This window comes from Acartia tonsa, chromosome 15, assembly GCF_053477335.1.
Source record: "Acartia tonsa isolate MP-2025a chromosome 15, ASM5347733v1, whole genome shotgun sequence".
NCBI lineage: Eukaryota > Metazoa > Arthropoda > Copepoda > Calanoida > Acartiidae > Acartia > Acartia tonsa.
In genome coordinates this window covers 22,565,348-22,582,725 of record NC_137274.1, presented here as the reverse complement: position 1 = coordinate 22,582,725, position 17,378 = coordinate 22,565,348, and the positions used below count along the sequence as shown (strand labels likewise).

General features: G+C 30.2%; 1 protein-coding gene across 3 annotated transcripts; it reads right to left on the bottom strand.

Moving 5' to 3' along the window:
* Positions 1-616: 616 nt before the first annotated feature.
* LOC145307660 (glutamine synthetase 1, mitochondrial-like) lies at positions 617-16,019 on the bottom strand. Of its 3 annotated transcripts, XM_080150153.1 has the most exons (12): positions 15,901-16,019; positions 14,550-14,657; positions 13,318-13,415; positions 12,998-13,084; positions 11,638-11,690; positions 11,225-11,289; positions 10,853-10,949; positions 9,782-9,886; positions 4,002-4,071; positions 3,257-3,326; positions 1,039-1,318; positions 617-794 (listed from the first exon to the last, which is right to left on the bottom strand). In XM_080150153.1, exons 6-9 carry the CDS (start codon positions 11,263-11,265, stop codon positions 4,051-4,053), a joined length of 264 nt encoding a protein of 87 aa, XP_080006279.1. In that variant the 5' UTR covers positions 11,266-11,289; positions 11,638-11,690; positions 12,998-13,084; positions 13,318-13,415; positions 14,550-14,657; positions 15,901-16,019; the 3' UTR covers positions 617-794; positions 1,039-1,318; positions 3,257-3,326; positions 4,002-4,050. The 3 variants fall into 3 exon arrangements, with proteins under 3 accessions (XP_080006279.1, XP_080006276.1, XP_080006278.1); XM_080150150.1 differs by lacking the exon at positions 11,638-11,690; XM_080150152.1 differs by lacking the exons at positions 4,002-4,071; positions 11,638-11,690.
* Between the last annotated feature and the right edge of the window lie 1,359 nt (positions 16,020-17,378).

Genomic DNA, 17,378 nt, shown 5'->3' with positions numbered 1-17,378 from the left:
TTTGGAATTTTAACCCAAACCTAACTAAACCTCAAGTTAGAAAATTATTTTTTATTTCAATGTCTACGGCCATACCATGCAGTTCTCGTCCGATCACTAAAGTTAAGTAACATTGGGCCAAGTTAGTACTTAGATGGGTGACCGCCTAGGAATACTAGAAAACCTCACACAAGTTTAAAGTATTTTGTAATTCAATGTCTACGACCATAAGTTCGCTTAAAGGTTTCTTGAGAACTTAGCTGCTTTTAAATTAACTATCGGATACAACCCTAGACGCTTCTAGGGGCACTTTAAGAGGACAGACACCAATTAACAATTGAATTTCTTATTAAAAGTTAAAAAAAATGTACGTTTGACATTGAACTATCTTTTTAAAATTTAATTACTCTAGGGAGGGTGGTGGTACCCTCCCCCATAATAGTTTTAAACCTTCCCAGGACATATGAGAATCTACCCTGTTAGGAAGAACCTAATAGGTTCAAAGATTAGCAAGATCCTTTGATACTGACACACAGATCACATACAGACAACATCCTGTTACTTTAAATAAGCATAACCTTTTTTTTGATATAAAGATACACACACAAACATCCCGTTACTTTAGAATAAAGTAACATTTTTTTAAAAAAAACAGTTTATTGAAAAAAAGAAATGCTTAATTCAATTTTTTAAGGTCGGCAGTAACCTCTGCCACACTCACACTCTCAGTCATTTCAATGTCTTTGTGAGTTTTAATATTTCTGGGAACAAATTTTGGTTTGTCTTGAGGTCTGTCATAGGGCTTCTTGTTGTTCCTTAACAAAAAACAAAAAATTTTTCATTTCTAACATTTTTAAAAATTAACTTATTAACTTATTAAACTAAGTCATTTAGTCGCTTGAGGAGGGGGGGGGGGGTCAGACAAAATTTTTAGAACTAAACTATATTAATTTCTTTAAGAAATCGGTTTTATGGTACTTCAACGCAACAAAATGGCCAGTATTAACAAAAAAAAGTAAAAGACGAAAAGCTAAAAGAATAGTTTGGATATTAACTTACTTATTGTTTATAGGCACATCAGTCCCATTACCATTATTAATAATGGTAATGGAAGACTTGGAGATTGTATAATTAAAAGTTGTTGACATTTTAATCTAAAAGTAATAGCCTTATATGATATGCTAATATTAGAAATGATTTTAAGTTTAGTAAAAAAGACATAAAATGCAAATTTATTAATTAATACAAATAAAATATATTTGGTGGTCTGCCAGATCACCACCTCAAAACAGAACTATATGTTGTGTAGCTGAGGACCCTTGGTTCTTGGTTCAACTATCTAAAATAAAGAAGTTATTTTAAAGAAACCTGCAAAATGATAGTGTGGGTGTGATGGTCTCAAATGATTCCAAATTGCCTATTTTAAAGTGCCACAAGAGGCCTCTAGGGGCAAATATGGATGGACGGACAGACGGACAAACGGACATTTCGAATTATAGAATAGCTTTACTACTAGCTTTTGAATAATCATAATAAAAATGTATAATAAAGGGTGTGCAAAAAAAAATGCGGACTTTTTTAAAATTTAAATTGCGCGGCTTGTGTTAATAGTAGAAAAATGTTACGCATATCGTTAGAACCGTTATGAAGTCTATTTTTTGGAAATATAAAAACGATTCCTATGCTACGTATAGTTTAGGAGCTATGTGGTAAAATGTCCCAACTAGCTTAAAACTTGACTTGCGAGTAAATCATGAAAGATTAAATTAAAGGGTATGCAAATAAAAATACGTACATTTTTAAAATTCTAATTGCTCAGCTTGTGTTAATAGTAGAAAAACGTTATGCATACCTTTAGAACCGCTATAAAGTCTAATTTTTGGAAATATAAAAACGATTCCTGTGCTACGTATAATTTATGAGCTATGTGGTAGAATGTCCCCACTGAATTAAAACTTGACTTGCGAGAAAATCATTAAAGATTAAATTTTTCCACTTTTCTCACATTTATCAATACAGCTCCTAAACTAAAAATAGCACAAAAATCGTACTTATATTTCAATAAAATATAGCTTATGACGGTTCTAACGATATGCACAGCATTTTTCTACTATTCACACAAGCCGAGCAGTTTGAATTTTAAAAATGTCCGCATTTTTGCACACACTTTTTTTTATCTTTAATGATTTACTCTCAAGTCAAGTTTTAAGTCAGTTGGAACATTCTACTACGTAGCTCCTAAACTATAAGTTGCACAGTAATGGTTCTTATATTTCCAAAAAATAGACTTCATAGTGGTTCTAACGATATGCACAACGTTTTTCTACTAGTAACACAAGCCGCGCAATCTCAAATTTAAAAAGGTACATATTTTTTTGTATGTTTAATCTTTAATGATTTACTCGCAAGTCAAGTTTTAAGCCAGTTGGGACATTTTACCACATAGCTCCTAAACTATACGTAGCACAGGAATCGTTTTTATATTTCCAAACATTAGACTTCATAACGGTTCTAACGATATGCGTAACATTTTTCTACTATTAACACAAGCCGCGCAATTTCAATTTAAAAAAAGTCCGCATTTTTTTTTGCACACCCTTTAGATGAAGCAAAATTGAAAGTAAATTTTTTTGAAAAACTGCTTGATACAGGATAATGTTTATGAACACACTTAAAGAAGGTGTATCAACTTTTTCACTTTTTATTTAAGATAGCTAGCCGGTGCTTTTAGTAAGTAATAGATGTAAAAAATTTTCTAGAATTCAGATATGCAATCGGTTTTTTCGTAGAGCTCTTATTTTTTAAGTTTTTAAAGTTTTTATGAAACCGAGGTTAAAAAAATGTATTTTTTCAATAATTACTCAACAGAATTTTAAAAGTAAGGTGTCAAATTAAAGATATTACAATTTTCGTTCAAACTGGCCATTTTCTTCTTTTATTTTGTTGCGTTTTAGTACCTTAAAACCGACTTAATTATTTTTTTTAAAAACTTAAATTACTTAAAAAATAAGAGGTCTACAAAAAAACCGATTGCATATCTGAATTCTATGAAAAATTTTACATATATTACTTACTAAAACCACCGGCTAGCTATCTTAAATAAAAAGTGAAAAAGTTGATACAGCTTCTTTTAGGACTAAATTATATAGTTTAAAATATGTTTAAAATGGACGTATGAAAATTCTTTTAATGATTATAGAGTTGGTACGTTTTCTAAATTGTACTTAACAGGAATCACCATGCAAAGTTTGAAATCGATAGGAGAATTCTAAGTTACCTAAATTAACAAAATTCTACTGTTCTGGCAGACCTGTAAACCAACCTTCTCAACTTGCAGGCCCAACTATCTAAAATAATATTTATTTTAAAGAAAACCATTCAGCTGTCTATCTTTAATAAGAGCCGAGAAAATCACGTTTCCCTTATTCTATCTCACACGGAAGGACGGACAGACAGACGGACAGACGGAAATTTTGAATTATAGAGTAGCTTTGCTACTAAAAATTGTATTTTCAATTAAAATATACTTAAATTTTTTCTTATTTTTTAAGTTTTTAAAGTTTTTATTAAACCGAGGTTAAAAAAATGTATTTTTTCAATAATTACACAACAGAATTTTAAAAGTAAGGTGTCAAATTAAAGATATTACTATTTTCGTTCAAACTGGCCATTTTCTTCTTTTATTTTGTTGCGTTTTAGTACCTTAAAACCGACTTAATTATTTTTTTTAAAAACTTAAATTACTTAAAAAATAAGAGGTCTACAAAAAAACCGATTGCATATCTGAATTCTATGAAAAATTTTACATATATTACTTACTAAAACCACCGGCTAGCTATCTTAAATAAAAAGTGAAAAAGTTGATACAGCTTCTTTTAGGACTAAATTATATAGTTTAAAATATGTTTGAAATGGACGTATGAAAATTCTTTTAATGATTATAGAGTTGTTACGTTTTCTAAATTGTACTTAACAGGAATCACCATGCAAAGTTTGAAATCGATAGGAGAATTCTAACTTACCTAAATTAACAAAACTCTACTGTTCTGGCAGACCTGTAAACCAACCTTCTCAACTTGCAGGTCCAACTATCTAAAATAATATTTATTTTAAAGAAAACCATTCAGCTGTCTATCTTTAATAAGAGCCGAGAAAATCACGTTTCCCTTATTCTATCTCACACGGAAGGACGGACAGACAGACGGACAGACGGAAATTTCGAATTATAGAGTAGCTTTGCTATTAAAAATTGTATTTTCAATTAAAATATACTTAAATTTTTTCTTCAAAGACGACATTTGATACCATCATAAACTGAAATTTAGTTTTTTGGAATGTAAAAAATGATATGAATCTTATAATTGACCTTGATATACGAGAATTTGAAAACAATGACAAAGTCCCCCCGCAGGGTTGCTTGTAAGGGGAAAAATTTTTGAAAAAAATAACATGGTCTCAAATGATTCCAAATTGCCTAATTCGGCGAGAAATGCAAAAAAAATTTTTTTTTTGGTGGCGGCGGAAAACGGCGGCGGGCGGCGGGAGCGGCGGTCCCTCCGCCGTTTTTTTTTTAAAGATACATGTAGTTGGGGTAATTAGTGACCCAGCCCAAAAGATTTCATCCAATTATCTCTAAAACTAAGGGAGTAGCATCAAAAATAAAATTGCTGGTATGTCGTGACACGAGTCACCACATTTCCCCCCCCCCTTTGTTGAAAAACTGCTTGATATCAAATTGTAATCTACAGAAGTAGTAATTTTTTGAGGATGTACATCAATTTATCGTCCATTCACTTATCCCTCTAGATCCTGTGATTTTGAAGATATTGAAACGAAATCTTTTTATTTTGGTAAGTAAAAAATATTTGAATTAAGATTTACCTTGATATACGAAAATTTGAAAAAAATGACAAAGTCCCCCCGCAGGGTTGCTTGTAAGGGGAAAAATTTTTGAAAAAAATAACATGGTCTCAAATGATTCCAAATTGCCTAATTTGGCGAGAAATGCAAAAAAAATTTTTTTTTTGGTGGCGGCGACGGGAGCGGCGGTCCCGCCGCCGTTTTTTTTTTAAAGATACATGTAGTTGGGGTAATTAGTGACCCAGCCCAAAAGATTTCATCCAATTATCTCTAAAACTAAGGGAGTAGCATCCAAAATAAAATTGCTGGTATGTCGTGGCACGAGTCACCACATTTCCCCCCCCCCCCCTTTGTTGAAAAACTGCTTGAAGCAGGATAATGTTTATGAACATACTTACATTTTTGGACTTGATTATAGAATTGCTTTGCTTATAATATTGATCTTTGTTGTCCCAGGAATCAATATACGGACAAACGGACAGCCGGACGGACGGACCCTAATTATAGAAAAGTTTTGTTTTTAAAAATATATGGGCAAAATGATAGTGTGGCTGACATGTCTTTAAACTCAGGAAAAATTAAGGAAATTGGAGACAATTGTAATTTATTACAATTGTCGAAAAATTTTCAATTTTTCCATATACCCTGATCATGAGAAAAATTTTATATACCGGTTTACGGGGGGGGTTGGAGGTAATGCCTTGAATATTTAGGGGGGAAGGGGGTGACCTAGGAAAATGGGAAAGGTGTCAAAAGTTGCGTATTTACCATACGCAGATAGCAAAAAAAAGTTTGGGGTGATCGGACCAACGGTCCGCGCGTGGTGGGCGCGCAAGCGCCCAAAAAACGCCTAAAAAGTTGCGAAACTGAGTTTCCATAAATCCTGACTCATGTGAAAAAAAAGTGAAAATGCAAAACCTTCGATGGGGCAACGTTAATACCGCCAAGACCGTGATAGATAGAGACGAATGGTTTTTTCATGGCACTAAATCTCCGTCAGAGCATTCCGAAAGTTTTATTTTGGTGACCCCCATCCCCCCCGAAGGGGGGGATAGGGGCCCCCAAACTTTTGCAATTTGGTGTTTTTCACAAAAACCTGTTGGGACCATTTTGGACAGGAAAGAGTCATTTTAGCGGGGTCTGAACATCAGGCCCATAAAATTAGCCCATTGAGACGTGTTAGAAACTGAAAAAAAATTTGGACCCGCCAATGACCGTTTTGACCGTTATTGACCGTTAAACGTAGCGATTTTCGGTTTTTCGACCAAAACTGGTGCAAGTAGTCGTTTTTCGGGATTGACATACAAATGCAAGTTTGTCCAACTTTTTGAGGCGGATATTTTATTTCTTATGCATGATCCGCCTCAGGCGCGCCGTTTGGCCGTTACGCGCCGCCGAAGGCGCGATTTTTGACAATTTTCCGAAAAATCTCGGGTTTTGCCCCTTAAGAGGGTGACGGAGTCGTTTTAGCGACAATGACCTTTTCTTCACTTTTGTAGAACTTTTCAAGGCGAACATTTCTTTACTTATGCATCATTCACCTCCGGCGAACCGTTTGGCCGTTATTCGCCGCCGAAATCGCGATTTTCGGCGATTTTGCCGTTCGCGAGATTTTAACGGCCATTTTGGAGGCAAAGGAGTCCTCCAATCAAAACGACTCTGAAATACTTTTCTTTTGCAAATTTAATTTGCAACATTTCATGTGAGGTTAATTTTTTTGTACGTCCAACAGGTTTTGTTCCAGTTGAAATTTTAAAATAGATAACAACTACTGTTATTATTACACCACCCCCCGAAATGTATTTACCCCCCTGCAAGAAACAAGTTTGGATGAAATAATTTTTTAAGCCGAAGGCTCCAAAAAAATTATTTCATCCAAACTTGTTTCTTGCAGGGGGGTATTTAGGATCAGAGGTGACTTCAGTTTTTAGTACATTCTATCTCTATCTCTCATTGACTAGGTATAATTACTACAGTTATTATTTATATTATCTTACCAATAAGTAATCCACCACCACCTAAAACTCTGAATCAAACACTTTTTATTACTATTATCTTCTTAATTATTATATTAAATAATTATTATGATATGTCTTAACAAAATTATGATTATCTATTATAATATCAAATAATCAAATAATCTTATTACATTTAATCTCAAACAATCTTATAAACTACAAACTTAAAATTATTTAACCTCCCACTAAATATACTATTATAATTATGAATTATAACATCTGACCTATTACAAATCAATCAATAATTATTCAAACTGAATATTGTTATCTTATTATTAATCATAATTTTATAATTATATTATCTTCCCTACAACAACTAATTCAATAATTTCACATAATAATTATAATTATCTTTACTATTTTATTCATATCAATTATCTGTATCTTATTATTGTACTTATCTAATAATTATCTTATTATAAACACTACAACAATTATATCATCTAACCTACTGCAAATAAATTCAAATTACTCATGCAAATTATCATTATCTTATTATTACTTATTAATTATATTATACAACCTACTATAAATCAGTTTTTACTCATATTAATTACAATTATCTTACTAATACTTATCAATTATATTATCTAACCTCTTACAATCATTCACTAATTACACATAGTAATTATAATTATCAATTATTATTATCTAACCTCTTACAATCATTCAATAATTACACATAGTATTTATAATTATCAATAATATTATCTAACCTATTACAAACCAATCAATAATTACACATATTACTCATAATTATCAATAATATTATCTATCCAATACCAAACAAATCAATCAATAATTACACATATTACTTATGATTATCAATTATACTTTCTAACCTATTTCAAATTATTTAATAGTAACACATTTTGATTATAATTATTTATTATCAATTATAATATTATAATTATCAAATATATTATCTAACCTATTTAAAAATAACTCAATAGTTATTCATAATAATCACCATTAGCTTATTATTTATACTTGTATTAACTATCATTATCTTAATTCTTCTTGTTAATTATTCTATCTAACCTATTATAAATCAATTAATAATTACTCATATTATTTATAATCATACTAATTCTTATATACCTTATCTAACACTGATAATTATAAATTATTATAAGCAATTGAATTACCTAACCTATTACAAATCTTTCATATTATAATATGTCAATTATCTATTATAATAATTATAATTATAATTATTTCAATACTAATTATATTATATCAATGACTAATTATTATTGCATTGCATTTGTTGCTATGAATTCTTATTAATTGCTAGTGATTATTACTTTGTAAAAATTAATTATAATTAACTTTGAACAATTATTACTTTGTTAATATAGATTATAAAATATAATTAACCTTAAACTATTATTACTGTTACCCTGAATACTAATTATTATTATCCCTAGCAATTATTACTTTGTAAATCTAAATGCTAATTATTAATCCCTAGCAATTATTACTTTGTAAATCTGAATGCTAAATATTAATTCCTAGCAATTATTACTTTGTAAATATAAATTCAACTTATTTTTTAACATTACACCCACAAATTGCCTTGTTTACATTTGCTATATTTATGCGGTCCCACTTAGGTAAAGTAACTTATTTCCTCATAATTTTTCCGTGTGCCATAAATGTGGTCGATAACCAAACAATCGATTTACAATTTATGGCGATCCCAGCATTGGTACACGACAGGAAATTTAATTTTGATATCAATAACTGAATAGAATTCAGATATGCAATCGGTTTTTTTGTAGAGCTCTTATTTTTTAAGTAATTTAAGTTTTTAAAAATAATAATTAAGTCGGTTTTAAGGTACTAAAACGCAACAAAATAAAAGAAGGAAATGGACAGTTTGAACGAAAATAGTAATATCTTTAATTTGAAACCTTACTTTTAAAATTCTGTTTTGTAATTATTGAAATAAACAATTTTTTTAACCTCGGTTTATTAAAACTTTAAACCTAAATATTTTATCAAACAGACATAAAAACATGGGTTTATATATACCTTTAGAATCAGAAAAATATTACGAATCCACTCTAAGCAAAATTGAAAAAAAGTAAAAACTTAAAAAAATAAAAATGGCCAAAAATATTATAGTTTTACAGGCAACACTTAACTGTAACTATTAAACTAGCCAATCTAAAATCTCTAAAATTGACAAATCAAGAAGCTTCACCTCAAAACCAATAGAAATGACAAAAAGAAGGATAATGTTAAAACAATATATGCAATAGATGCTACAATAAAAATAGTGATACTTACACAACATGTAAAGAATTAAACATTATGAACAAGTATGCTCCAGTCAGTTTATAAACTTCAAAACAATGCAGTTAAAAATGCATTATTGTTTCTTGTGTTTAAAAAAAATCTGTTACAGTGTATGTACATTTGTTTAGGTTTTGGACAGGTTTTGTTCAAGTGAACCCTTTGAAGCCGAAAATTTTGATTCTTAAAATAAACTTATATTTTTTATTATAGTTTTATAAAACTTTTTCAATTTTGCTTAGAAAGGATTCGTAATATTTTTCTGATTCTAAAGGTATATATGAACCCATATTTTTTATGTGTGCTTGATAAAATATTTAGGTTTAAAGTTTTTATAAAACCGAGGTTAAAAAAATTGATTTTTTCAATAATTACTGCTTCCCGCGGATATAGAATGTACAATTATAAGACGGGGCTAAAAAAGCTGGTATTAATCTTCGTAGAAAAATGGATATAATGCTAGACATAGTTTCTATCCACCGGATTCGAATGAATACGAGAAAGAGAATTTAATATTTATAAATTTTCGAGTACCATTTACATAATCAACCTTAATATCACAACCATAGACTTCCTATTACTTTCTTATAAGAAATAAGCAACGAAGCATCTCAATAACTGACCTTGCCCTCCCTGGGGTCGTATGCCTTGATGTGTCTGTTGTGATGCTTGGACATCTTATCAATAGCGGCCTCAATAGCCTCCATGCATCCGGGTTGCCTCATTGGCTAAAATTATAAAAATTATTTATGATATCATAGACAGCTTTCCGTGCATATTAAAATGAAAAATTATAAGTTTAAAACCGGTTTTATAAGACCCCATGCTTACAAAAGTGGTATTAATTTTATGCTTTTTATTTTAATATTAAAGCATAATTGTCTAATAAGATGCTATACATATTTATTCAGAATGGCTAAACTGGTTCCAATCCAGCGGATATTAATCTGTATCAAAGCCATACTTAAAAATGAATTGTTGAAACGCTACAAAACAAGTTATTTATTAACAATAAACTTAAAGGGAAGCTTAATTTTAGTCCATTGTACTATCCCTGACCCTATATTAAAATGAGTTTTTCAACAATTATTCCCAATCGCATGTATGCAAGTAATTATGTAGGATTTTTCTTGACATTGCCTTTTTTAACTATTTTTAAACAAATTTGAATGCACGATCCTTAATTTTAAATCATAGTTTTTATAGTATAATGCCAAAAAATTCCCCCTATAATAAAAATGTATACTGCGCATTTTTAACAATTTTGAACGTCTTTAGTTATGACGCAGTTTAAGCAGAGATTCGAACCCACTCATTTAATCCGGAAAAAAAACTAATAGATAAAGGGAGAGGTAGGTTGTGCTAAAATTACGTAAAGATGTAAGTTTTAATGCTTAAAAAAAGTAGGACGATAATATTCACTAAATATGTGTATTCCTTATTGAATAGAACCATAGGTAAAAAATTGATATATTTATACTTAGTGAATATCATCGTTCTACTACTGTTTTTAAGCCTTAAAACTCACTTTCACTAAATTTTAGCACAGCCTACCTCCCCCTTTATTACTTGGATCTTACACCAGATTTTCATGTTCTATAAAGGGAAACTTCCAGTGGGCTAAAACAACGATTCCCAATCTCTATTGCACGAAGTCGAATATAGCGTGAGTGACCTAACCTAACCCTGCTGACCTCAGTGGAGAAGTTAGTATGGGCTCCAGCTCCATTCCATTCTCCCTCCATGGGCTTGGGGTGAAAGGAGACGACCACACCGAAATCTTCAGCAACCCTATACAGAATACAATAAGTTACTTTGTTGATAAAGACCTGCTTTGGCATTAATTAACAAGGAGGCAGGGGACATTGTGCTGTTTATTACACTAATTCCCAAAGTTTTATAATATACTTTTTTTACTCGCTGACTTAACAACTTAGGAGATTTTTTTGAATTCTTATTAGTCGTTACAGCCACTAATTGTAGTCTACAGAAGGGGAAATTTTGTACACTATTTTGCCAATTTATAAAAATTTATCGGCCATTGTCTTATCCCTGGGATCGTTTACCTGTGAAGAATAAATCTGGAAACCCAGAGGTCATCTCCCATGTCGATACCTTCAGTTGGGCCAACCTGGAATCAAAATCATTCGTTATACTTTTATAAAAGTAACAGGATGTTGATTGTCCGTCTGTATAGACCAAAGAATTGCAAAATTGTAAATAAATTTGTTGAAAAACTGCTTAATACAGGATAATGTTTATGAATACACTTAAATTTTAAGACTTAATGATATAGTAGCTTCGCTCATAATATTGTACTTTGTTTTCACAGGAATAAATATAACAAAAATTAAATTAATCAGATAATCAGATCACATAAAAATTAGTTCTTAAAATGTTAAAAAAGTTAACATGTTTAAAATGTAAGTATAGATATTCTTCTAATGATTATAGAGTTGCTACGCTTTCTAAATTTTACCTAACAGAAATCACCATACAAAGTTTGAAATCGATAGGACAATTCTAACTTGCCTAAATTAACAAAGTTTTATTATATCGTTTTCTTATTCGTTGGCTTAACAACTTTGCAGACTTCAAATTTCAGCTGTCTATCTTTAATAAGAGGTGAGAAAATCACGTTTCCCTTATTCTATCTCACACGGAAGGACGGACAGACGGACGGACAGACGGAAATTTCGAATTATAGAGTAGCTTTGCTACTAAAAATTGTATTTTCAATTGAAATATACTAAAAATTTTCATCAAAGACGACATTTGATACAATCATAAAATCAAAAGGGTAGTTTCACGAAATGCATTTGAACTTAATTTAGTGAACCGCATATTTTATCCTGGTTAAATGGTTAAACTACATTTATATGGCATATATTTGAAAAAATTTTAATTTTCTACCACATAGTTTTTAAAATATCAAGACTTGAAAATCGTCTTTTTAAAAGCGAAGCTTTTCTATAATTAGGGTCGGTCCGTCCGTCCGTCCGTACGTCCGTCCGTCCGTACGTCCGTCCGAGACAGATAGCTTTTATTCGTTAATTTAGGCATGTTATAATTGTCCTATCGATTTCAAACTTTGCATGATTATTCCTGTAGTAGTTGTGTACAATTTAGAAAGCGTAGCAACTCTATAATCATTACCAGAATGTCCGTACGTCCATTTTAAACATGTTGATTTTTCTACTTTTTTAACAACAAATTTTCAAGTGTTCTAATTATCCGTTTGATCTGATTTTTGGTGTATTGATTCCTGGGACAACAAAGAACAATATTATAAGCGAAGCAACTCTATAATCAAGTCCAAAAATGTAAGTATGTCCATAAACATTATCCTGTTTTTAAGCAGTTTTTCAACAAATTTACCTACAATTTTGATTCGACATTTATACATTTAGGTTCCGATTTTTCAGTTCAGATACTATACAAGTGTTAATGTCAGTTTGTCCTACCATTTCAGTGCTTCGCTTTTATGGATGTTGTCATCCTTGTTAAATTGCATATATCACAAAAAGACAATTTTCAGGTGTTGATATTTTAAAAACTACGTGTTAGAAAATTAAATTCATTTCAAATACATTCTATTTAAATGTAGTTTACCCCATTAACTAAGAAAAAATATGCGGTTCACTAAATTAAGTTCAAATGCATTTCGTGAAACTACCCCTTTAGTTTTTTAGAATGTAAAAAATTATATGAATTCAGCATTATTTCAAAGCGCGTTATAATTTTTATAAAACTTTGGGGACCAGTGTAATAAATAACCCATTGTCCACTCTCTCTATATAATTTAATTTGGCGGGTAATTCTTAGGAGCACATTTTTACCTTGATATAGCGTTCAAAAGTCATTTTTCCACGCTCAATAAAAAAGCATCTCTCCAAGGCTTGTCCGCTGTCTTATCACCACCAGCCCTGTAGCAATAGTTATTTATTATTAAAAGCATATACTATGGAGAAACAGGTTTTTGAGGAATCATTTATTGTAAACTGCACAAATAAAAAAAATAAAATATTGATGATTAAAGGGATAGTTGCATGAAGTGTATTTCAGAAAAATAATTAAAAGCATAAGTTACTGTATACCATTTATCGCCCATTGACTTATCCCTCTAGATCCTTGCATGGAATAAACATTGTGTCCATACCTGAAAATGTCAAGAATACTACGCCCGTCCATGTGGGGTGTGGGGTTGAGCCCCGCAGCGTCAGAGCAAGGTCTATGTTTACCACAGGCTCAGAAAATCTATAAAAACAAATAAAAGGAGGATTCCTCAATAAAAGTGAAGCTAATAAAAGTTAAGCTCATGATAAATAAGGGGTGGTTTTCCAACTTTTTGTTCAATTTAGGGAAAATAGACTTACTAACGATTATTCATGCAACATTTCAGCGGTTAGCGAGATGCTAAATATGGATGTTATAAGAAAAAGTTAAAAAAGGCAGTTTACCAAAATTTTCACAAACCTTAAATTTAAACTGGTACCCAAAGTTTTAAAACTACGTAATTATATTCCTTAGCTCAAAAGTACTTTTGAATTTTGATTGGTAGGTTCAAGCTAGTAGTAGTATATAAGCTTTTCGACAATGCAATTCTATTTTCAACTAAAGGTTTATCGTCATTGGGGATGCAAATCAATTTATCATTCATTGGCTTATCCCTTTTAAATTCTTGGGTCGCGATGGAAATTTTTTGATTTCGAGGTTTCGTGAGCAAAATGAAGTAAATATCTTCGAGGTTTCGTGAGTATAATAGAAACGATTTCGAAGTTTTGTGATTTTTGTCATAAAATTTAAACTAACATGTTTAATTTTACATAACATGTTTCTATTTATTGAACAGTGATATAAGAGATAAAACAATGGCAAATAAATTAATGTACATCCCCAATGATAATACACATAATTACTTTTTCTATTTATTGAACAGTGATATAAGAGATAAGACAATGGCAAATAAATTAATGTACATCCCCAATGATAATACACATAATTACTTTTTCTGTAGATGTATACTAAAATTTTTCATCAAAAACGACATTTGATACAATCATAAAATCAAAGGGGTAGTTTCAAGAAATGCATTTGAACTTAATTTAGTGAACCGCATATTTTATCCTGCTTAAATGGTTAAACTACATTTATATGGCATATATTTGAAAAAATTTTAATTTTCTACCACATAGTTTTTAAAAATCAAGACTTGAAAATAGTCTTTTTAAAAGCGAAGCTTTTCTATAATTAGGGTCGGTCCGTCCGTCCGTCCGTCCGTCCGTCCGTCCGTACGTCCGGAAGATTAAATTTAAGGATATCAAATGAAATACGGACTTTTTTAAATTAAAATTGAATGTACAGATTATGGAATAAACATTGTGTCCATACCTGAAAATGTCAAGAATACTACGCCCGTTCATGTGGGGTGGGGGGTTGAGACCCGCAGCATCCAAAAAAGGCAGAGCAAGGTGTATGTTGAGCACAGGCTCAGAAAATCTATAAAAACAAATACAAGGATAATTCCTCAAAAAATTTAAGCTAATAAAAGTTAAGCTCATGATAAGTAAGGGGTGGTTTTCCAACTTTTTGTTGAATCATTTGAGACCATGTTATTTTTTTCAAAAATTTTTCCCCTTACAAGCAACCCTGCGGACTTTGTCATTTTTTTCAAATTCTCGTATATCAAGGTAAATCTTAAATACAGTACTTCTCCTGTGATTTTGAAGATATTGTAACGAAATCTTTTTAGGTTGGTAAGTAAAAAATATTTGAATTAAGAAAACGGCGGCGGGACCGCCGCTCCCGCCGTCCGCCGCCATTGTCCGCCGCCCCCCCCCCCCACCCAATTTTTTTTTTGCATTTCTCGCCGAATTAGGCCATTTGGAATCATTTAAGACCATGTTATTTTTTTCAAAAATTTTTCCCCTTACAAGCAACCCTGCGGGGGGACTTTGTCATTTTTTTTAAATTCTCGTATATCAAGGTAAATATTAAATACAGTGCTTCATCTGTAATTTTGAAGATATTGAAACGAAATTTTTTTAGGTTGGTAAGTAAAAAATATTTGAATTAAGATTTACCTTGATCTACGAGAATTTGCAAAAAATGCTGATTTGTATAGAGATTTTTGAAAAAAATCCAACGTCTATCTACAACCAGTTTTAATCCAACGAATATTAATTAAGTTTAAATTCATTTTGTGGAAATACCCCTTTAGAAAAACTTTTATTTTTAAAACAAGGATGACAACATCCATAAGTAGCTTCGCTCATAATATTCTACATTGTTTTCACGGGAATCAATAAAGATTAAAGATTAAAATTAAGGATATCAAATAAAATAAAAATATGGACTTTTTTAAAATCGAAATTGCGCAGCTTGTGTTAATAATAGAAAAATGTTACGCATATAGTTAGAACCGTTAGGAAGTCTATTTTTTGGAAATATAAACACGATTAAATTTTTGCACTTTTCCCACATTTGTCAATAAAGTACAAACTAAAATTAGCACATAACATTTTTCTACTATTCACACAAGCAAAGCAGTTTGAATTTTAAAAATGTCCGTATTTTTGCACACACTTTTTTTAATCTTTAAAGATTTACTATCAAGTCAAGTTTTAAATTTTAAATTGATAAGACAATTACAACATACCTAAAATAACAAATGAAAGGTATATATCTTGGACCGACCCTAATTATAGAAAATATTTGCTTTTAAAAAATAATTAAAATTTACCAAATCACTTTCAAAGAAACTCTTTAACTACTAAATGAGAAAATACAACAATTATACAATTGGAAGGAAGTACGAATGTACACAACAAGTGTTTTTTGAAAACAACCAAAAAATAAAATATTATAAATAACTTTTTTAACTATCATTTTAAAAAAATACATTTATTACATTTCAATAATATTTAACGAACAACTAATTCCTATTTATGAAACACAGCTTTAAATTTTTTTTCTTGTAGAAACAAATGATTAGAATATACAATTATAAGATTTATGTCAATCATTAAATGAAAACCAATTTCTATCCACCATATTAGAATGAAAACGATAAAGTGTTTTCATTGAATGAATATTAAATTTTAAAAAAAATTAATTACATTGTATGATAGTTATGATTATTAGGTTGGGTCAATTTTTTAAATTTGCGATTTAAATTAATAACATTTTGTCAATCACAGGCATGTTACATATTAAAATGACCGCAATGAAATGCTGATTACAAATCTGAAAACCATTTTAAAAATATTAAATCAGTATGAAATAATTTCTTGAACTAGGATCAATATTTTTAGAAATACATTTCAGATTCGTTTTTGCAATGTGGTAATTTTTAAATGCAATATGCCTGTGTTTGAAATAATTTAAATTTTTAGATTTATTTCACAACATATGAGAATAGTAAAATCTTAAAAAAACGTAAATTGATTCATCCTATTCATGTTATGAAACATTATTAATATATTAGAATATATTTATTTGATTTTTTTGCTACTTTTACTTATAAATTGTTTCGAAATATAAAAGGAAGTAATTGAAATTTGTTGTAAGATGTATTTTTTTGTATTTAAAAAAATACATCTAACAACTGTAAACTAAAATGCTATAAACTCTTGTTGGGCTTTTAAAAGTATAACATACTATAACATAAACATTAACCTTTATCAATCAGTTTTTCAACAAATTAACTTACAATTTTGCTTCAACTATTATACATTTATATTATGATTATTCAAAAGCTAGTAGTAAAGCTATTCTATAATTCGAAATGTCCGTTCGTCCGTCTGTCCGTCCATCCATATTTGCCCCTAGAGGCCTCTTGTGGCACTTACGTCCATTTTAAACATATTTTAAAATATATATTTTAGTCCTAAAATTGAAGTGTGTTCATAAACATTATCCTGTATCAAGCAGTTTTGCAACAAATTTACTTACAATTTTGCTTGAACTATTATACATTTATATTATGATTATTCAAAAACTAGTAGTAAAGCTATTCTATAATTCGAAATGTCCGTTCGTCCGTCTATCCGTCCATCCATATTTGCCCCTAGAGGCCTCTTGTGGCACTTACGTCCACTTTAAACATATTTTAAAATATATAATTTAGTCCTAAAATTTAAGTGTGTTCATAAACATTATCCTGTATCAAGCAGTTTTGCAACAAATTTACTTACAATTTTGCTTCAACTATTATACAAT